The following is a 23105-nucleotide window of genomic DNA, read 5'->3' as shown; positions in this document are numbered from 1 at the left end:
CAGCTCATTAGTCATATCCACCCTCCCTTTCAACGCCGTCCCAGATCCTCTCAGAGGATCTGCGGGGTAGCGAGATTCAGTGGAGAGTCTGCAGAGTGAAACCTGGATGCTGCTGTCAGTCACAGCCCTCTTCATTAACCAGGAGGCTGACGATTCACTCAGTGACTGACAGAACGGATTAACGTTTAGAAACTAGATTGAAAAATTGATTAACAGCTATAAACTAGATTTAAGACGAGATCAAGGCGATAAACTAGATTTAACATTAAATTAAAGACTAAAAACTAGATTTAAGACTCCGATTAAAGACTATAAAATAGATTTAATATTACATAAAAAACTAGATTTAAGACTCGATTAAAGACTACAAACTAGATTTAACACTAGATGAAAGCGTAAAAAATAGATTTAAGACACGATTAAAGACTATAAACTAAATTGAACACTAGATTAAAGTGTAAAAACTACTAGATTTAAAACAAAATTAAAGACTACAAAATACATTTAACACCAAATTAAAAATTACAAACTAGATTAAAAACTAGATTAAAGATTTTTTAAAAATTTAAGACTAGACTAAAAACTAGATTTAACACGAGATTAAAGACAAAAAAAAATTGATTTAAAACTAGATTAAAGACTAAAGACTAGTTTAAAGACTTAAGACTAACTACGACAGACTAAAAGACCATTTAAGACTAAAGACTAGATACAAAACTAGATTAAAGACAACATTCAACAGGAGATTTCAGACTGAAGAAGAGATTAAAGACTAAAGACTACCTATTGAAGACAAAAGACTACGGGCTTGATTTACTGAAGGTTTGCGTGTGTAAAATCACGTACAAACTCCACACCACCCGCAAACAAATTACCAAGCAGATTTACCAACGACGTGCAGTGAGCATTGCGTCTTTCAAATGTGCAATTTAACACGCGTTGTCCATTTTGCGTGTTGCATATGTAATATTGGGCGTTTCTACCTGAAGGTGCAAAATACCGGGAGGTGAACACGCAAATGGAACAATTTAGCACCCGCGACGATATTCACTAAACCTGAAAGTAGAAATATGAGAAGTGATTGTTGCGTATTTTAGTACGACAGAAAGGAACGTCTTAATCAGGCGCGCAAATCTGGAGACGGCCGCTCTTATTGTGGTTTTACACCCCGTGGAAACATTTCTGAGACGTCAGGGGGAAAAAAATGATTCAGATATATCGTTTGTCCAGGCGACGACGTTTCTTAGTTATTGAATGACAACAACATGGAGGAGCCACGAACTACCAGCAATTAAAAAGAAATTCGTACGACTCAGCATTTTTTCCCCCCCGCCTCTGGGTCGTTCCGGCGTACCGCTGCTAGGATATCCCGCCCGGTCCCGTTATTCAGGTGTGCTGTCACGGGTCCTGAATGTGTCCGGCAGAACTCACAGGGAGCTTCACGAGGTTCTCGAGCACTCGCGAGGAACTGAATTAAACCAATTCACTTGCTCATCGCGGAAAGATCTGGACCTGCTGATCGTTGATCGTCAAGAGGATCTCGCGTTTTATCATGAAGCCTTTTTTTTTTTTTATTCCTCGCCTTTTGGTTTTTCCCACAGTATTGGACTTTCTTGCTAATAATCTACAATGTAGCGTTTTGTTCTTGTTACGTTTGTATTTATTCATTTCAATGGGATCCGATTTCCTTTTCCTTTTCGCGGCCGCTCCGTTTTCCATCGCTGGAATCACTTTGACACGCGCAGACCCCTCATTTAAATACAGCGATTTGCATCTGATCTGAATGACGAAATTACTGGTAACAAATCACCTGCAAAACGGGTGAAAAAAAAAGAAAAAGAAAAAAAAAGTGCAAACTTTTGGAAGGAACACGCAATTTTAGTGCCCTTTATTTGACCTCTTAGTAAATCAGGCGATAAGACCATACTTAAGACTAAAGACTAAATAAAAACAAAAGACGAGATTTAAGACTAAATGAGTGTCTCGTACGTCCCAGTTGTTTTCCCCCCGAGTTGCACACTCATTTCACATTTCAGCATCTTTGTTTTAACATTATTTTGTCTTGCGTAAGTCACCGTAAGACTACATTTAAGTAATATTATTGTCGTGGGGTAAAAAGCCTGCACTCGACTTAATCTCCTTTCCAACACTGACCACGGCTTCTTACTTCTTGAATTTTTAATTCCCCCCCCCCCCCTTCCCCCCACCCCCCAAACTTTTTCACCTGCTGCGCTTCAGCACATCCTCCACCTCGGACGCAGAGGAGCTAGCGAATTATTTCAGTCTCACCTGTTCTGTCCTCCCGCCCGGGCTTCTAATATAAGTTTTAAGCTGAAAAGCCAACAAATCCTCCTCCGCCTTGTTAAATATTCATGCACGAACGAGACACCGAGGGGGAGAAAAAAAAAAAAAATAACAGCGCAGGATAAAACTCTTTTGTTCACATGAAAGACAAAATAAAGCCGGAAAGTAAAACTACAAGAGCACAATTTCTTTTTTTTTTTTTCATAAATCAAACCGTTTATAAAGCCATCGGAGAAGTGATGTAAATATCCGAGCGGCAGGTGAACCTTCCTCTCAGAAACATTCGAAAGCTTCTTTGCAGTCGGACGAACGTGTTGTGCCCGTCTGCCGCTCGCTTTGCCGCCACGCTCGGCGCATTTGTGGGATGTTTTAAGATTAAGGACTCGGAGGCGGCGTCCAACGTGAACCCATTTACCTCCACGGCTGGAATCCCGCCCTTGAACTAACGTGCTCAGGAAGAGTCCATCCAAAAAAAACCAACAACAACGCTGTTTTAGATTTAAACTCTTAAATCATCGTGAAGATTTTTAAACAAAGGTGTAGCCGACCGGCTAGAAAGCTTCGTGAGCACAAACTGCTTCTCAGGTCAGACCAATGGACCCAAACCGGTCAGCACAGTAATCACCGATCACAGATTTAAGACTGGATGAAAGATTCAAAACTAGATTTCAAACTAGATTGAAGACTAAAAGCTGCATTTACAACTACATTAAAGACTAAAAACTACATTTAAGATTAGATTAAAAACTAAAAACTAGTATTAAAACTAAAAATTACACTTAAAACCAGATTAAAGACTGAAAAATACTTGTAAAACTAGACTAAAAACTAGATTTAACACAAGATTAAAGACTAAAAACAAAAAAATTTAACTAGATTAAAGACTAAAAACTATTTTTAAAACTAGACTAAAAACTATTTAACACTAGATTAAACACTAAAAACAAAATTTTAAACCAGATTAAAGACTAAAAACAAAATTTTAAACTAGTTCAAACACACGGACGCATCGCAGTACTGAGACACACGAACGCCCTGTGGTACCGAAACACACGAAACAAAGTGCAGTGCTGAAGCTCAATAATGCACCACAGGCGCACCGTAGTCCTGCGACACCCGAACGCACCGCGCCGCACATCCTCGAACGTGTTCAGCTGCTGCTTGACAGTTACAGATGTCTGAGACGTCTTTATGCTCCTGTACATTGTAGGTTCAGCTTAAATGTGCATCCTGTGCGAGGCTGCCAAGTGTGTGTGTGTGTGTGTGTGTGTGTGTGTGTGTGTGTGTGTGTGTGTGAGTGAGAGATGCAGGGGCTTTGCGAGCATTGCTGGCACTACAGAGACATCCTTGGTGGAATGGAGAACAAAGCGAGAGGCTCTTAATGAGCTCTGCCACTGCTGAGACCCGAACTAGGCCAGCCAACAGGCCGTGTGTGTGTGTGTGTGTGTGTGTGTGTGTGTGTGTGTGTGTGTGTGTGTGTGTGTGTGTGTGTGTGCGCGCGCGCGTGTGTGTGTGTGTGCGTGTGTGTGTCAGCGCCACACAGAACCAGAGTGCAGGACCAGCAGTGGGATCTGAACCAACGCCGCGGGCGTTAGCAGGTGACTTGGAAGACGCAGCAGCTTCCGCCACGAACAGCTGATCACCGGCGTGTCGCTCGGCGCTCACAGGGACGGTTTCAATAAACGATCAATATCCGTTTGAGTTTCCTCCGCAGACACAACAAACACGTTTCCCCTTTCACGGTCGACTCAGCGGCCCAGGACCAGTCCAGTTTGGGTTCGATAGAACACAATCCAGGGTTAAAGTAAGAGTTTCTGCTCTCTTCCGTATGTTTAATTTTCTTTAGTTTATTACTTATCGATCATAAAAATGTGAACACTGCTCGGCTTTAAAGGGCATTAACAACATTTTTTTTTTTTTTTTTTTATAAATGTGAGACGGTTTCAGAGTAAATGCGGAGCTTGTTGTGTTTAACAACTGGATCGAAACAGCAGAATAACAGCAACAGCGACACGAACCAATGGGTCCAAAACCGGCCAGCTCAAACGAACATAATACGAAGTATTTTTTGGTATATGACTAGCCTGACATTTGTTTCTCACTGTGGCTCAACAATAACAAAAAAAAAAATGCTGGCAACTTTTAGAAAAATTCAAATGAATTCTGCAAATAGTTCTCCTCTGGTGATGAAAACATTTCTCTGAAGCTAAATTCTGGGGCTCTTCTGCAAATCGTGGTCTATTAGATAATAAATGTGGCAATTTCGGATGAACCCGTATCAATCCCAGGCTCAAACGAACAATTTACAGTTACACCCCGCCCACTTCCAGATTAAGCCCCGCCCCACCGAGCACGGCTACAGGGCAGCGAGCGGTGGATCTGACTCGATCTGATTGGAAACCAGGCGACGCTACGTCCCGCCCGCCGCCGAAAGCTGTAAAACTGACTGCACCGCAGGCCTGTCAATCAAACCCCCCCCCCCCAAAAAAAAACCCCCACATCTTTTTGAAACTTATTTTAAAATTAACAACAGGACTGTTTCAAGAAGGAGCGGCTTTAGCCGACAGCGCCCGAGATAACTCGAACTAGAAAAAAAAAATGTCATGACTTTTGTATTTCCAGAGAGGAGTTGAACTGGAGTCTCCGGAGGCTTTTTTTTTTTGGAGCCGACCTCTAGTGGCACTCGGCGGTACCGCGGCTCGGGGCGCGTCAACGCCTGCCTCCTTTTCTCAGACCCCGAAGCTCCGTCCGCCGTGACACACGGTCTGCGACTCTGAAACGTGTCGGTACGCCAGTAAGTCCTTTATGACGCAGCGTCGCGCGCCTTCGAAACAAAAAAAGCTTCAAACGACGGCGGAGTTTTCCCCTCGTCGCGCCCCCTGAGGCGCGAACCGACAGGACGGGGACCCGGGTCCGGTATGGACGCGGCACGGCGCTCTTACCCTCGGTCAGGCCCATGTGGATGCTCCAGTAGTTCTGCAGGCACTGCAGCTCCTTCTTCATGCCCCTCTTGCAGCGGCAGTCGTACAGCGGCGAGTCCTGCAGCACCTCCAGCGCCCCCTGGCACTCCTTGGAGGCCAGCATGGCGCTGCGCTCCTTGTCGCCGCCCGACAGGCACTGGCGCATGATCCGGTACCGGGAGCTGCACTGGCTGTTCTGGTTGCACAGTTCGGAGGCTCGGACGCAGTCCAGAGGTTCCCTCCAGCCGGGCGGGCCCAGCTCCGAGTCGCACGCGCACACATCTGCAAAAAAAAAAAAAGAAAAAAAAAAAAGGGGCGGGACACACACACACACACACACACACACACACACACACACACAGGGAGAAGGTTACACCTGTAGGTGGGAGGGGCTTCAATCGGGATCAGGTTTTAGAGCTTCAGAACCAGACTCCGTCTCTAACTGTTTTTAACATTCAAACTTCCCGTTTGATAAAAGTTTACGGTTGGAGCTGCTACGTTTATTTTTTTTTTTTAAAACCGATGTTGTTGTTTTTTTGGGGGGGGTTATTTTTTATTTTTTATTTTCTCACCGTGGTTTCTCTTTGTGTAAACTGTCCCGGGATCACGCCGCACCGAGAACTGACACTTTAAACGAACAGAAAGCTTTTTTTTTTATTCGCGACGGTATCGAGCTGCGTCGACACACGCGCGACTTTTATTTTTGAAGTTCAGATGCCGTTTCTTCTTCGCTCCTTGTTTTTTTTTTGAAATGTCAGTTTTCTTTGGTTTTTTTTACTCACCGTGTGTTTTCACTGGAGTTAAAGGTGGGGGGGAGAGCAAACAAACACTTCCCGCTTCCTGCTCCGCCTGCTGACGCCCTCGACCACGTCACGGGTTGAACCATGTATGGTGCGGGGGTGTGGCGGGGGAGGAAGGGGTATTGATTCGCATAGGTCACGGAGTTTGTATGAGGTTTGGTTTGTTCGTTGTTGGATACGTTCTTTTTTTTCCCTTTTTTTTTCAGAGAACAACCAATTCATTCATTTATCTTTTTTTTTTTTTTCTTTTTTTAAATTTTATTTTATGTTATTTGTGTGGTTTATGTGTTGTTAGTTTTGTTCCTCTCCTTATAAAAGACAGTAAAGCTCTCCCCCTTCAGCCCGACCGGTCGAGGCAGATGCTCCGCCCACCTCTGAGCCTTTTTCCTGTCGGAGGTTTCTTCACCGTTAAAAGGGAGTTTTTGTTTTCACCCTTAAAGGGGAGTTGTCCCCCACCCCAACGGGGGAATTGTTGAACGGTTGGGTTCCTTCTGTATCACGTCATAACGTCCCGTTGTAAAGGACTTGGATGTGTTAAGTGCCAATGAAATAAGATGTGTTGTGATTTGGCGCTGTGTGAATAAAATTGTATTCATTTGACATGTTGAAAACAACAACAACAACAACAACCAAAAAAAGTGTTCTCACATCACTTATTGTTGTTTTATCCGGTGTTTCTTGGAGATTCCTGGCCGTTTAATTTTCAGTGAAGTTCGGGCCAGGGGCCTCTTGACTGCACTCAAGTTCAAAAAGCTTCCGTTAACGGCGGAGAGGTCTAATTTTAATGGAGCGTCACGGAGACGAGAGTTACTCGGGTGTGAATGTTTACCTGCCGACAGCTCAGGCAGAACTTCCGGCTGCCAGGTGTGCGCCTTCTTTATCTGCTGGGATTTAAAGAAACAGGGCGAGTTCACGTCCTGCACAGCGCATTATGTACGCACGGATTAATCAAAGGTCCCATAATTCGAACCTTTTTCCAAGTCTTGTAATCTATATTTCTGCCATTTTAAGAGCTAAAAATCATCTCCTCTCTGCAGCTTTAACACCAACAGGCTCTTTGTACCTATGTCTTGAACAGCTCATATAGATATATATATATAAAAACATATTGAGTTTGTGACATCACAAACTTACAGGGAGTCCAAACTGGATGAACTGGGACTCATTTTTAATGGGCATCTTTCAAAGACTGTGAAACAAAAACATCGTTTGTAACGAAAAAAAAAATGGTTTTGGACATTTTTCAGCCCCGAGTCGAGTCCGCAGGCGCTTTGTCTTTCAGGGCGCATCCAGCCCGAGAGGCGAAACTCAGGGGGCCACCAAAGCCCCAGTTACCGCAGATTTCTCTCTGCAACTCCGTAACACAACTTATCGATTTACATTATTCCACCCGTGCAGCCGAACACCTGGAAACACTCGCTGAGGTGGAAAACCCCCGCTGCAGTTCACCTTCAAAATAAATGTAACAACAGCTGGCTTTCGCTTTCTCCTCCTCTTCCTCCCCCTCCTCCTCCTCCTCTTCATCCCTTTTTTGCACTTCGGGCAAAAATCAAACCGGCGCCCACACAACAATCGATGCGGAGCGTCTCTGACCTCGACACGCGTGAAGTTTCTCACAGAAAAATCTCAAAAGTTTTCCCGTTCGACAGCTCAAAACTCGGAGGACGAATCAACAGGCAGCAGCAGGCTTCGTTAAGTCAGACACCGAGTTCACCTTCAAAGTTGCTGCCGGAGATAAAACCGCCAATAATGCGTCTCCCCCCCCCCCCCCCCAAAAAAAAAACAACAACAACAACAACAACAACAACAAAAAAAAAAACAGACTCACAATAATAATCCGCCAATCAATACCTTGGGGCGTCGCCGACAAACGTCACCGTAAAAGTCGCCGTAGCCGCCAGGAGGAAAACACCAAAAGAAAACAACGATCAGCTGACGCAATCAAACAGACACGCCTCCAAAAGCTTCATTTTCCCATTAATGACGGGATTATTTTCAGATGGAACTACTAAGAAGGAGCGACTTTAACTAACAACACCCGAGATAACTCGTTCAGAAATTGTATTGGCTGAGAAAGTTGAATGGGAGTCGACGGGAGGCTTTTTTAAAAAAATTTTTTAGCCACTCCCCCCCCTAGTGGCCCCCCGGCGGTATTGCAGCTTCCGCATCGGCCTCATTTTTCAGACCCGGAAGCCACGTGTCCACTTTTACATGAAGTCTATGATTTGTGATTATCCGATACAGTCCTCCATCTCAATTGATTCGGACCACGAGCTCACTTCAATCGCTGCACAGCAGCGCCGCAGAGGAACGAAGTAGTTTTGACTCGAGTTCGGAGGTAGTTTCACGTCACTGCTTGCCACTCGTCTACGTCTAAAGAGGAAATATTGTACTTTTCACCGCGTTCATTTCACTTCGCTGTTTATTTTTGTGGACGACGTTAGACCAAAACCTCCCGTAAGACACAGTGTAAGAACTGCAAGGAGGAAATAATTCACCCAGAATCAGCTGCAGCTAAAACACAAGATAAGATAAGATTAGATAACATCAAATAAGATAAGATAAGATCAGATTAGATAACATCAAATAAGATAAGATAACACCAAATAAGATAAGATAAGATAAGATTAGATAACATCAAATAAGATAAGATAAAATAAGATAAGATACGATTTGATAGATCCATAACAACAGGGACAGAAAATAACAAGCACTGCCCACAGTCATACAGCAGTACTGTATATACTCTGTGTACTCTGTAGTAGTACTACAGGCTGGTATGGACGAGAAAAACACAAGGTGAAATGTACAAAATGTTATATAACGTGACGAAGGACAGCAGAACAGTCTGGAATGATGTCCTGTCATGAGAGGCCTAAATATTTACGTAATTAAAGGAAATAAATACATGACACCTAAATATTAACGTGAGGTTTTTCCACAACATATTTATGGGAACCAATTTACTTGGGATAGGTTAGTTAAGAGAGTTTTTTACAGGTAATGGAGTATTTTGTGTGTTTACTGGAGTATCAGAGTACTTCGACACTGCTGTACTGCGACCACAAGAGCGCACCCCCCCCCCTCCCACACACACACACACACACACACACACACACACACACACACACACACACACACACACAGGTGATTGTCCTTTTAAGCCAACATTTCATTTCACCACTCAAGTGTTTTTTCTGCTTCAAGTGAACATCAGACCTTCATCTGAACGCAGCTTCGATCCGAGTCTCACACGCGCGCGCGCGCACACGCACACACACACACACACACACACACACACACACACACACACACACACACACACACACCTGAATGATGGGGGTTGGGGAGCAGTAGGGGGTTCAGTGGCTGACATCTTAATGATCCCCAGCAGGGTTCCCGCGCGGTCACCCTGTGCTCTCACCTGTGTGCGTGCGTGCGTGTGCGCGCGTGCACTCACCCAACATGAACAGCAGACAGAAGACTTGGATGAGGCTCATGTCGCGTGCAGCTGTAATCCCACAGGTCATGATGGAGAACGGGGGTCGGTTTCCCGCGCTGCACGGTCTCTCCGTGTCCCGGTGTCTCTCTCTCCCTCTCTCTCTCTCTCTCTCTCTCTCTTACTCTCTCACTCTCTCACGCGCTTTTTCTGTCTGCGCTGGAATCCGGTGAAACTACCACCGACATGGTGGCGCGAGCGAATCCGCGCGGAGACGGTGGTAACGGGGAGCCTGCACCCCCACCGGGCCCCCGGACTCAGACCGGCACGGAGGAAAACGTGTGGGCAGAGCCCGTTAACGATCGCATATTCCGGTGAGGCGCAGCGAGCGTCCACGTTTTATCCGGTGAAGTCGGTCCATGAACGGTGAAATAAGCACTTTCCTCGGTGATGAGTCGGTGGCTGTCACCCGGTTACCGTCCCGGTGTCGCCTCTCTCCGCCCTCCCCCCCGCGTTACTCCCAACTTTCCACGGTGGTCGGTGTGCTACCGGAGCTGGACTTCGGACTCGGTTAACGGTGGTACCACGTCTCTGCCTCCTCCTCCTCCTCGCCTCTTCCTCTCGCTAACATTAACAGCAGGAAGAACCACCGGAACCGATTCAGCAGCTCGATGCGTAATGGCACGCGCGTCTCTCGGTAACATCCACTCCAGCTGCCTCGTGCGTCTCCTTCAGCGAGCCCGGCGCGTGTGACCACAGTTGAAAACCTCGAAACCGTACCCCGTCTCTCCTCCTCCTCCTCCTCCTCCTCCTCCCCCCGCCTCCCCCCGAACACACTGAGAAACACTCGAGGCGCGTGTCAGCCCGGGAGGAGGCTCCGTTATTACTGACTCTCTCACACCAGGTGTCTAACTAGTACCACGCACGCGAATTGACTCCGCGTGATGACCCGGGGTGATGGCGCCATTAAAAATAACGACCCCAACGGAGTTACATGCACGTGCCCTCCCACGTATAATATACAGGATTATTATTTTTTTTAATGTTAATCCTGTCCCCCCCCCCTCTTTACTTCTTTTATTGTTTGTTTCATTTATCTTTTCTTCTTTCTTAATTTGTATTTCCAATATTAAAAATTGTTTTGAAAATTAGTGTCAAAGTTCATTTATTATTTAAATTTTTCCCTTTTCAATTTTTTTTCAATTTGTATTTTTCTCCTTTGTCTTTATTTTTTTTATGAACTTTTATTGTCCCTTATCATTTATTCATATTTTATTTTAATTAGGCCTACATTTAAAATGTTCTTTCATTAGGCAATTCTTTAAACTTTTATAAATATTAACAAATAATTTATATTTCATTATTCATTACTTTTTCTTCATTTTAAACTTTTATCATTTATTCCTAATAATTTCATTTCATTTACATTTGAGAGTTTTCTTTCATTATTCATCAGTTTCATAATTACGTAATTTTTTTTAGACTTTATTATGTTTATATATGTTGGATTCTTATTTAAAATTGTATCATTTATTATTATTTTATTTGGATTTAAAAAATTTCTTTAATTACTCATTAAACTTATAATAATTACTTACAGATTATTTTTATTTTAGTATTTCTTTCTTTTCCCATTTTATTTATTATTTATACATTCTTACATTAATGAAAGTTGATGGGTTGACAGCTGTTGACTTGAGGTCGAGGGTTTGATATTTTCTGCTTGAGGGCCTGGTTTTACCACCTGAGGCACATCGTCCACGCTATGAATATATCACGTGAAACTTGTAAAAACTGTTTGTGCCTGAAGACGCTCGTATTGATCAAACCATTCCTCGAAATGATCAATAAAATATTGCGGGAGGATGGACTGTATGAGAGCCAACGTGTCACTCTCAGTTTGATGCCGGGCTTTATTTACTTCTTTGTTTTTCGAGTTGAACAACAACACTCCTCAGTAGATGAAGATGAATAGACAGTCAGTGTCTATCGTCCCGGGATGAGACGTCTGTATTCACAATCAGCAAAGGTTCCTGTCTCACAGGAGAAGGAAAAACATGCAGAAGCCCAGAGCTCATAAAGAAGACGTATTAATACAGCGACACGTCTGTGCACACATACGAGGTGATCAGTCATAAAGCGCTGGGGACCAAAGTCTCTCTGCAGACTGACTGACGGACTAACAGCCCATCAACTTCTGCTTCATCAAACTGTTTATTCCCTCAGAAAAAAAAAAGGCTAGCTTCAGAGGTGTGGTAACGCAAAAATAATTAATTATGATAAACTGTTCTAGTGTGCCATCACAAATAACGAAACGTAAACTTATGTATTGTGGCTCCACGTAGAAAACTTCATTTATCTTTATTGGGGGGGGGGTCTGTATTATTAATAAGATACTAACTGTAAGTAAGAAGAGCAACATGCTTTTTACAGCCATGGTTGCAGATTTTACACGGCTAAAAGCTTATATATAGCTTGCTCGCAGTTATTGATCATGTTTGTCTAGAAAATAATCAGCATACGGTGAGCGACCACGACAGTCCAACACATTCGAGATAATAGCGGAGCGGAAGCTGGGCTACGTTGAAGGGGTGTGGCTTCACATTTGGGCGGGGAAGAAGGCGGGACCTCAATACCGTGTCTCCACCCCACTCGACACTAATGTACACACTCAGGTTGTCTCAAGCGGCCACCAGCAGTGACATCACCCATTGGTTTGTCAGCGGCCGTCATGAAGCCTCGAGTGGCCGGCGCCATCTTGCTAGTTCGGAGCGGTTTGGAGCCGGAAGTGACCATATGTGGACGGGCCTGGGGGGGGAAGCGGAAACCCGACGACACTACGTCCCGCCCACCGACAGCCGTAACCTGACTGCACCACAGGCCTGTCAATCAAACAGACACGCTCCACAAAACACAGCTTTTTTTTAAAGATAATTTTGTAATTAATGACGGGATTATTTTCCGATGGACGGCCAGAACACTAATCTGGAAGAATGAATTCAGCGAATGACATACGGGAAACTTGTGGAAAAGGTTTATTGACTTAGAATTTCACGAGAGAAGTTGAATGGGAGTCTATGGAAAACGGCGCTTTTCGGAGCCAACCTCTAGTGGCACTTGGTGGTATTGCAGCTTAAGGCAATTCCGCATCGGCCTCAATTTTCGGAGCCGGGAGCAACATTCATTCTTTTATATACAGTCTGTTAGTTGTCTATAAAAATGTTCTTAGTCGGGGCCCCTCAGGAGGTGAATCTGGCCCTGCTGATAAGATACAACCTGTTTCAATGAGCGGACCACCTGTGCTTTACTGCGCTGTGGTCAGTGAGTGTCTTCTTAAATAGTCCAGTAAAAAGTATTGATCGTTCACTCTTCCCTTTGGGCCTCGAGTCGGAACTTCACCTCAAATTTGCACAATGAAAGGGATAAAAAATGTGCGCCATGGTGAAAGCTGCCCCGCTGCTTATTTATACATATTCTTAGCTTCTAAATTACAGCTCATTTAGCTATTAAATTATCTGAGAGATGTCAGCAGGTCCACCTGGACACAGCGCTCGCTTCTCATTAGCTGCCCATTCAACGCAGGTAATATGGAGCCACAAGCTAAAAGGGATTATTTCAGAGATTCACAGCGGGACACCGAAACCTCACACTGATAGAAGAAACGCCGTCGGATCTAGACTCTAGTTCCCTAGAAATGCACCGTCCCCATACCATCATACTATTAAGTGAAAACGACTTAGTATGTCCCAATACATAGTATTGGAAATGCAGTATGTCAAAAGTACTTATGTCCTTATGTAACACAACAGGAAGAAGAAGAAGAAGACACGTTAAAAAGAAGTTTAACGTTAAGTGCAGCACTCGTACAAAATCCTTTTTCTTTTTACTTCAAATGTCGCGCTGTAGGTCGTGACGGATTTGACCAAGAAGGTCAAAGGTCAAGGCAGGCTTTTTTTTTTTGTAACAAATTAATATGGGATTCGTGAGCTCGGGGTTACAACACGGGAAGTCGTGTGCACCGTATACGCTTGGCGTTCAAGTGGTTAAGTCGTCAAAAAAAAAAGAGAAAAACGTTGCTTGGCAACGTGGACGGCGTCTAGAAGCCACCAAGGCTAGCAATTTAGTAAGCTAACAGTGCGGGGAAACGTTATGCAGGAAATGCAAAAGGGACAGAGGGAAAAGATGAGGCCTTTGGGAAGATCAATATTTTCCTCAGACGTAGAATATATCTAAGTTATGAAGACAAACTGGACATGACTAAAATTACAATATATTAGCTCAACATCCAACGAAAAATGAACTTCCACGGCCTCTGGCATTTCTGTAAACGTCAGCAAGCCCGTCACAACTCGTGAACTCGAAGCTTGTAGAAAGTTTTAAGTTTCCCGACGTCCTGAATACCACAAGAGGGCGCCGTTCATACGGACTCTTTTTCGCGTACACGGTAAATACGATCCCGTTTGAACGGCGCATCGGCACCAATTGTAGACACGCTGCGCGCAACAGTGCAGACTGTGAAAGGGCAGCTGCAGTACAGTTCGTCGTTCGTGATGCTCATGAGAACCTGGTGGCAGTGCTCATCAAAGACATTCGTTGCATCGTGAAATTCAATATTTAGGACTCCGGTATTGTATGTGTTCCCACATACAATACCGGAGTCCTGATATCAGCGGGGCCCGTCCTCCTTCCTATAAACGGGATGATACGTTCGGTTTGAGATGTGTTCATCGAACCAGCAGACTGGCACAAAGGGCAGCACGCAGCCCCTCATTATGTCAAATTTACCAAGACAGATCAAAGGAGCTGCAGCCGAAATCACGGAGCTCGAACACAACTCATTTAGATGGGAGACGAGCGATCGACCAAAACACACGTTCGTAGAATCCTCGAGAAAAAGCCAGACCGTCTGTCTGTCTGTCTGTCTGTCTGCCAGCAGCATCGGAGGAGAAGCTGCTCTCCTGGTTTTAATGAGCCGCAGGTGAAGACTTTACATTTATAATTTCACTGTTTAACCCGGAGGAAGGATTACAGCAATTAGTTGACTTCCTGTGACACAGACAATTCCCCTTCCTGCCACAGAATATGAGTCTCATCGTGGGAAACTAGTTTGTCGCACAACCGTATAAAAACTTCCCGCGGATGTTTGAAACCGATGTATATACAGCATCAGGTTTCGTGTTGAGGTCGATTTATATTCGCGCAATAGAGTTGCAACTAGGGATGGGCATTTCCAGCAAAAAAAACACTATTCGAAATTTGCTCGAAACCAAGCGGCAACCAACGGGGACGTCACCCGGCCGGTGTGTGAACGGCCGTGATGAAGTTCGGATTTTGTCCGGCGCCATTTTGCTAGTTCGGAGTGGTTTGGAGCAGGAAGTGACCATATTTGGACGAGCTGGGGGGGAGGAGCGAACGGTGGATCTGACTCGATCTGATTGGAAACCAGTCAATACTACGTCCCGCCCACTGATAGCTGTAACCTGACTGCACCACAGGCCTGTCAATCAAAATGACCCACCCCTCCCCAAAACAAACAAACAAACAAACAACGTGTGTTTTTGACGTAGATTAATGATGGGATTATTTTCAGATGGACGGCCAGAAAACTCATAAGAAGGAGAGATTTAAGCTTGCAACACCGAAATAAATTGTACACTTAAACATTTTTACATTCAGGAAAAAACTGTTATGGAAGGTAAACTAAAGAACATGGTTAAGGTTGGTAATGTCAAAGACTTGGAAATCATAATCATATTTTTTTTACACTTTTTTTGGGGGGGCTGTAAACTGTGGCATTTAATTTGACCTATTCGATAATTATTTGTTGTATTCTTACAATGTTAGGCTTGCTAGGATTATTTTCAGATGGACCACCAAAAAACTAAAAAGAAGGAGTGACTTTAGCCAACAACACCGAAATAACTTGAGGAAAAAAATTCATTGACTTGAAGTGGAATGGGAGGCTTTTTGGAACCTGCCCCTGGTGGCCCTCAGTGGTATTGCACGCTAGAGCGATTTTTGCACCGGCTTCATTTTTCAGACCCGAAAGCTACATCCACTTTTAACATAGTGTTTTGGACGATGTGACACGGCTACAAACGCGACGTTCGTTGGGATTGCGAGAACTCGTTTTGAGGGGTTCGTGAGGCGTGAATAACGAGCGCAGGTTTTCCGGATGGAGCTCAGAAGAGAGTCGCCGCCTGGTTGCCGGGTTGAGGCGGTTCGGGCTTCCGATCGGGATTCCTCCTGGACGGCTTCCATTTGAGGTTTTCAGGGCTCATCAAGCTGGTAGGACCCCCCCGCCCCCTCTCTCTCTCCCCGGGGTAGACCCAGAACACGCTGGAGAAATTACATATCTCATCTGTAGTAGGAACGCTTTGGGATTCCCCAGGAGGAGCATGGAAGACACCGGGAATGAGAGACGCCTGACAAAGCAGCGGAAAATGAGTTGATGGGTAAATATATAAAGTATGATTTTCGAAATACCTCTGTGTCACTTTGCAACGCGTGCATCCACCAGCTGCAGTGAAGGCAACCAGCTGGCCCCACCACCAGGGTTCATTAGGATTCTGCGCGGTTTCACAGGAGTTTTCTGCACATCCTGCCCGGATCGGCTGGAAATCGCAGCCTGCAGCAGAGCAGCGACCGATGCCAGATTTCAAACACAATCACTGGAGGAGGTTTCTTTTTTTCTTTTTTTCAGCTGCCGGTGGCTTTGGCTGCACCACAATCACCCCCCGACATCACAAGACACGAGAGGTGTTTGAGATAACGGCTCGCACAAAGACCCCGCGTTTCTGAAGAGACCACAAAAAAACAACAAAAAAACCCACCTCTGAACGTTATTAGAGCTTCCGAAAATTCACAAAGACTTTGTCAAAATGAAACGTTCCTGCGTTTGAAAATTAAGAAGAGAAAGTGTGACAATTCAATACAGACGCAGTGTGCTGGGAAATCACTTCTTACAACAAACTCTCGGGATTAGTCTGCCATGATTTCCCCCTTCATCATCCTCCCTGTTTTCACGCCCTCTGCCCGTCCACGCTGTCCTTCCTCCTTCCTCTTTCCTCATCCTCCTCGCTCAGACCTCACCTCTCTGATTGCCCTACTCTCTGTTTCCATTTCTCTGCAGCACAGAACCTGAATGTCCCGCGACACCGACCTCTCCTACCTTGGCACTAATTCAATTACAGCGACCACTAGGAAAGGCAATTATAATTAACACTGATTAATGAGGTGAAGTCAGAGGATACATCGGCGATAGAGTGATTGGGCAACATTAGCGGGGAACAATTAGGGAGCCCAGGAATTAAGTGAATCGCGGCCGTGGTCGTTAGAGGAGGAATCAGCGCTCGACATGAGAGGGAGAGAGTGAAGGCCAGAGGTTCATGTTCGGGTAAACGAGTCCAAATCAAGACCAAATCAATTGGCTTTTCATCAGAACCAGCAGGTGTGTGTGTGTGTGTGTGTGTGTGTGTGTGTGTGTGTAAAGTGTGTGTGCAGGTTTTTCAGAGAAAAGCACACGAAGAACTGGGTCAACCTATTAAATCTTCTACGATCTTAAAAATGTACAAAAATATGTAAAACAAAAGTCACTCAACAAATGCAGAATATTTTTGACTTAATTGTGCCTGCATAAAAACGGCAACTAACCGCGACCTTGAGTTCCATATTTTTCCCGCCCACCTATCGTTGAAACCTGACTCGAACCCCAGGCCTGTCAATCAAACAGCCACGCCCCCAAACATAGCTATGTTTAAGTCCTAATACCTAATCAAAATTAATCTCAAATTAATTAACCGTGACCTTGAGTTCCATATTTTTGCTGTCGCCATCTTGTTCTTTTTTTGGAGCCAGATGTGACCATATTTGGGATGAGCTGGGGAGGAGCAACGACAGTATGCCCCGCCCACCTATAGTTGAAACCTGACAGCATCCAAGGCCTGTCGATGACAAAAGCCACTCCCCTAAACATAGCTGCGTTTTGAGTCCTAATATTTAATCAAAATTAATTCAAAATTAATCTAAAATACTGGGTGGGAGCCGCCTAGTGGTTATTGGTGGTATTTCACCCTTCATACCATCAAGACCGCATGAATCCTTACAATACTCCTGACTGAAAAAAGTAATCACATGACTGGAACCCTCGCTGGTCTCCAGCAGCATGCCTGGTGACGGGCTTGAATTAAACGTTTGCATTATTTAAGTACATGATCTCGTACTGGAATCAGAATTTAATCACGTGGAGGGACGGCGGCAGGAACAGACCCGACATCCTTCTTTTTACAGCTGTTTTATTTTTTTTCAGAACTCTCTCCAGGCTGCTTTTGGTCTTATCCCCATCATTAATTCATGCGGACCTGTATCACGTTCACGTGGCAGATGTGACTCGTCACATCTGTGTCTTCAGCCCTTTCTTTACAGCCAATGTCATCTCCAGTTACACACAGCTTGGCTCATTTAATAAAGATGCAATTATATCTGAAGATACAGACATGTACTGGGGAGTTCTCTGCAGGTTTAATATTACTCATGCCCCCATCACGCAGGGCAAATTCAATCTTCTTTAAACTAAATCTAAAATTAAATCTGGGATCAGTCTTAAATCAAATTTGTGCTACTTTGAAGTGAGTGCATTATCTGCAGTTTGGTGGCCTTAAAGAACTATTTTGTTGTACAACAGAGATGATTGAAACTGAGATTTGAACCAGAGGTTATTTTAGCAATTGCTGACGTCCACGCTAAGTGTAGCAGCTAAATGAGACCTGTGAGGTAACTATGTGTGGATGTAATTAATCCAGTTAACTTGGTGGCGAACCAACCTGCGAGTCCTCGAGGTGGATCGTTCAGACTAACAACTATTTGAGAGTGGACTTCCCTTCTTCACTTCACTGTGCGGTAGGACGGACAAAAACACAAACACGGATCAAGCCCAGCGATCAATCCGCTAACTGACAATCCCAGATTGGACCCAGAGACAATTATTTATTTTATTTGTGCGCACTTTATTATTTTTGTTTTGTTATTTTTGGGGTGAATTTTTGTCATCTGGTCTTTAACCATCTGTACTGACAATCCCAGACAAGACCCAGAGACAATTATTTATTTTATTTGTGCGCACTTTATTATTTTTGTTTTGTTATTTTTGGGGTGAATTTTTGTCATCTGGTCTTTAACCATCTGTACAGTTGTAAATACAGTTCACGAAAAGTTCATTCCTGTGTTGTGCCTCTTTACTGACGTTCAATTCCTGAGCTCCTGCGGTCCCAGTTCTTTCTGATACGGGTTCACATTCCTTTCTAATCATTAAACCTAACCAGGGTTACACAGGTTTACAGGTAGTTTTCCTTTAAAATGATGTTGGTGCAGAGTTCAGCTGCTCCTCTTCAACCTTAAGATCTGGTGGATGGTTTGGATTCTCCGTTCGAGCCGCCCCAAGCGGTTTAAGTCTTTAAACCCTTAAAACTCCCCCCCCCCCACATCTGACACGTTGCCGGCAAGAACCGAACGTTCATCCCAGACTTTGGCACGACCCGTTCTTACAAGATAAACAATGTTGAATTTTTCCCTCAATGTGTATTTACAAGAAAAAAATTACAAATATGAAGTCAATATACAACCGTTTCCAAAAAAAGTTGGGCACGTGTAAAATGTAAATAAAACTAGAACGCGATGATTTACAAATCATGTAAACCGATATTTAGTTGCAAATAGACTAAAGAAAACAATTAAAATGTTGAAACTAAGAAATGTTATTGCTTTATTAAAAATATATGCTCTGAACTGTGTTCACAGACAATAGTTTTCAAAAGTGTTCCTGAGCCCATGCAGTGATTTCCACTCCAGAACTGTGTATTGGTTTTCAGCCTCGTCCCTCGCGTACAGCGATTTGTCCAGCTTTTCTGAATCTTTTAATGATATTATGAACCGTAGATGATGACATCCACAAATTCTTTGCAATGTTATGTTGAGGAACACTATTCTTAAATTGTTGCACGGTTTGCCCAAAGTCCTTCACTGAGTGATGAACCTCTCCACCATCTGGGTAACATTTGTGGTTTTGGTTAATATACCTGAAAATTTGAGCCATATTGATTTTTTTTCAACGTACAAAATATGAACAATACAAAATACAACATTCCAAATTGCATGAGACCAGTAAACGAAACTTTAACAGTGACATATCATAGCTCAGCTGCGATATTAACACGCTGAACGGTTCAGAGTGAAGCGATCATCTCTTGTGCACAGACATATATCTAATAGCAAAGATATGGCAAACTGAATGTAAAACCAAATAAAACCAGCTCAACGATACAAGTTGGTTTTAGTTAGTTATTTTGTCTGCAGACTTTCACACATTACTTCGTAAATAAGTCCCGGTCTGACTGTGTTTCCGGCGCTGACGTTAGCATTTAGCTCAAAGGTTCTACCATGTTTTTATTTCACGTGAAATACGTGTGGAGGATGATTCACCGACCGACACGAGATTCTTTGGTGAATCTCCATAATGAACCACACAACTGCTCATTCAGCACTGCACGCACAAAGAAAGAGGTTTGAGCAGAATTGAGCCGCGGCGGTAATTACCTGCAGACTGTAATGCCCGTAATGAGCTCAGTGAATTTTACCTGCAGCGTTATCCAGGCAGATACAGTCAGAGGTAATCTCTTCCCTCTGCCTTCACAACCTCCCGCACTATCGACGAGCTACGATCGCTTTTCACGAGCGCTTGGAGTGATCTCAGGCTGCGGTGCCCTCTGCGGGGTGGGAGGGGTTACCCTGAGGTCACCCGGGGCCACCCGCGTCGATCAATGGCTTCGGGCGTTTTGGACTCACTGCAATCCCACATCTGCAGATGTGAATTGATCGGCTCATCATCCTCCCGCCGACGGCGAGACACTCAGTTTTCCTCGCAGATCGTCCTCCACCTGCTTCAACGGACGGAAATCCTCTTTATTTATAATAAATGCATGTTGTTGGGTTTTTTTTGTGTGCAATATTTGTATGTCATCTGCCACACAGCAAGTTTCCCATCAGGCTTGAATTATATTATTTTGTTTGTTCGTTTGTTTGTTTTAGCTCCTCTCGTTTTTATCCATTAGTCCCATAAATAATTTCATATTGCCAAATATTATGGCATAAAACACGTTTTATTGTGTGTCTGGTATCATATCAGAATTGATTAGAGACAGTTTTATTTGGTTAATTTCTGTGTGAATACATTTACTTCCTTTGTTAGTGACGTCAGCTAAATGATGTGTGCGTATGAGTGCTTTAACGCTGGTTTGTGGTAGATCGGATCGGCCGGAGTGACACGCACTCAAAACCCTAAGCTACTTTGCTGTTGCTGCGTTCATGCACATATATGCATTTCTGTATACGGGTGTATGTGTGTGGTTATATATTATACTTCGTTTGTCTTTGTTTTACCCGATTTTGCTGTTATCTCTGCTGTTTATTTATGGTTGCTGTTGTTATTCACATGTTCTGTTTTGGAAAAAAACTCTGTGTGTGTGTCGGTTATTTCCCGACGGAAAGAAGATAACATTTTTTATTTTTTGTTTCACTGTGACTCAACCCTCCCACATCTCAACTGTCAATCACAGGCCGAGCCTCCCTCCAGCTGATCCAATTCAGCAACAGCCTTCAGTTTTTGGCAATAAAAGTTGACCCGGAAGCTGCTCTCCGATTGGTTGCTTTTGATCTTTCATGGACACGCCCACTTTGGACAGTTTTACGCCCCAAAAAACAACTCTCGCACACTACATCGCAAGTCGTGAGCAAAGTCAGCCACATTTTTTTTTTTTTATAGTTTTGCAACAATCCTGGAGTGAATTCTTTCATTACAACAGTGGGCAAAAAAGTTTCAAATTAAAAGCATACAGTAAGAATAACTGCTGTTACAGTTACATGAGCACGCTCCTCCTCTATAATTATGTCTGAGGCAGTTATTCCGCACTGGAAATCCATCTGGCTGTTTTTTCCAACAAGCTTCTTTTTCCATCCTGCTTTCTGCCACACACACACACACACACACACACACACACACACACACACACACAGACACACACTCTCAGGTGTATGAACAACAGGCCTGTGAGGCAGTATCAGTGTGAGACATGTTGGTTAGGTAACAAAGCTCGGAGCTGTAATTGGGGACTCATTCGCTGCCTATGCAGAGCCGACGCTGATTTAATTCAATTTAATTTTGACTTCCCTCCACGGGGACGTTCAGATAACATTAATTAGGTTTTTCTCTTTTAACTTTTCTACCGTCATGTTCCTACTTGCATTTCTGCAGAGCCTTCTCCACCTGTCTATCTCCCTGTCGATCCGTCCATCACCGCCCCGCCCGTCTCTCCGACCGATCGCCTGTCTGTCCGCCGCCGCCTCTAACACACATTATTTTTCAACCTTTATCGCAACCCGCAGTCCTGACAGGAGCTATTTCACTCGCACATGTAAATGTTTTCCTGACGCACACAGTCAGGGTGGTAGGCATGGATACAGTCGAGCTTTTAAATGTTTTTTTTTTTTTTTTTTTTTTTCTCCTAGAGGCCAGGACTGATGCTGCAACTGCTGTATAATTATAGTTGACAGGCGGGGAGGTAGACAATAAAAGCAATAGCTGCAGTGTGGCTTTTATCTTTGAATACTTAAAATCCATCCAATGGCTCACTGGGGAGACCTTCGTGGCCTCAGAAGGATACAGCGCCGAGTGCTCAGACCTTTATTCTGGAAGGTCGCAGTGGCTGTTTGGTTAAATTACACCTCCCGAGGTCAGAATCTGCTTCCACTGTTGAATAAAGATTAGTAATATAATAGGGGTGTTCAACTGCAATAATATAATTCACTCGCACTACTCCGCTCCTCCGCTCCCTTCGCTGGTTACCAGTGGCTGCCCGAATCCGTTTCAAGACATTGGTACTTGGGTACCGTGCTGCGAACAGATCGGGTCCAGTCTACATCCAGGACATGGTCCAACCTTACACCCCAGCCCGCTCCCTCCGCTCTGCATCTACCAATCGGCTTGTTGCTCCCTCGCTGCGAGCTAAACACTCAACAAAATCACGACTGTTTGCTGTCCTGCCTCCTAAATGGTGGAATGAGCTCCCCAACGACATCAGGACAGCGGAAAGTCTAGACATCTTCCGTCGCAAACTAAAAACACACCTCTTCCGACTACATCTTGAATAGGAAAAAAAAAAAAATGAAATTAGCACTTCGTAGCACTTAAATGGCACTTACTGATAGCACTTTGTAGTTTGGCTTTCTTGAAGAAAATTGTATTTTCTTGATTCTTGTTCTGGGTTTTGTACCCTCATGGTTGAAATGCACTTATTGTAAGTCGCTTTGGATAAAAGCGTCAGCTAAATGAAATGTAATGTAAAATAAGTTTGACATGGAACTAAACTGTAAAATGTAAAATTATAAATATAATAGGCTATATTTACTTTTAGGACAGAAACTCAGCTGTTCAGAATTATCCCCCCCCAAAAAAAACACTGCTGAGGAGAGGAAAATATTTGCTTGAAACTAAAACTGAATAAAAAAAGTTATTGGAACGACGTGTTTTCTTTTGCCATACCCTAAATAGTT

The 23105-nt window shown here is 44.0% G+C and overlaps 1 protein-coding gene across 2 annotated transcripts in view; it reads right to left on the bottom strand.

Annotated features, from left to right (window-relative positions):
- gfra2b (GDNF family receptor alpha 2b) overlaps positions 1 to 10247 on the bottom strand; it is a 72280-nt gene extending 62033 nt beyond the window's left edge. For both annotated transcript variants that reach the window (XM_069167074.1, XM_069167083.1), the window contains exons 1-2: positions 9525 to 10247; positions 5247 to 5546 (exon numbers count right to left, since the gene is read on the bottom strand). In XM_069167074.1, coding sequence (XP_069023175.1) covers positions 5247 to 5546; positions 9525 to 9594 — 370 coding nt within the window. In that variant the 5' untranslated portion in view covers positions 9595 to 10247. The remainder of the gene's footprint in view (positions 1 to 5246; positions 5547 to 9524) is intronic.
- Between the last annotated feature and the right edge of the window lie 12858 nt (positions 10248 to 23105).

Source organism: Embiotoca jacksoni, unplaced genomic scaffold (genome assembly GCF_022577435.1).
Source record: "Embiotoca jacksoni isolate LCO1_2020_lvr unplaced genomic scaffold, fEmbJac1.0.p SCAF_10, whole genome shotgun sequence".
NCBI classification, from domain to species: domain Eukaryota; kingdom Metazoa; phylum Chordata; class Actinopteri; family Embiotocidae; genus Embiotoca; species Embiotoca jacksoni.
The sequence above is the reverse complement of the archived record's forward strand: the minus strand, read 5'-3'. Positions and strand labels throughout refer to the sequence as shown.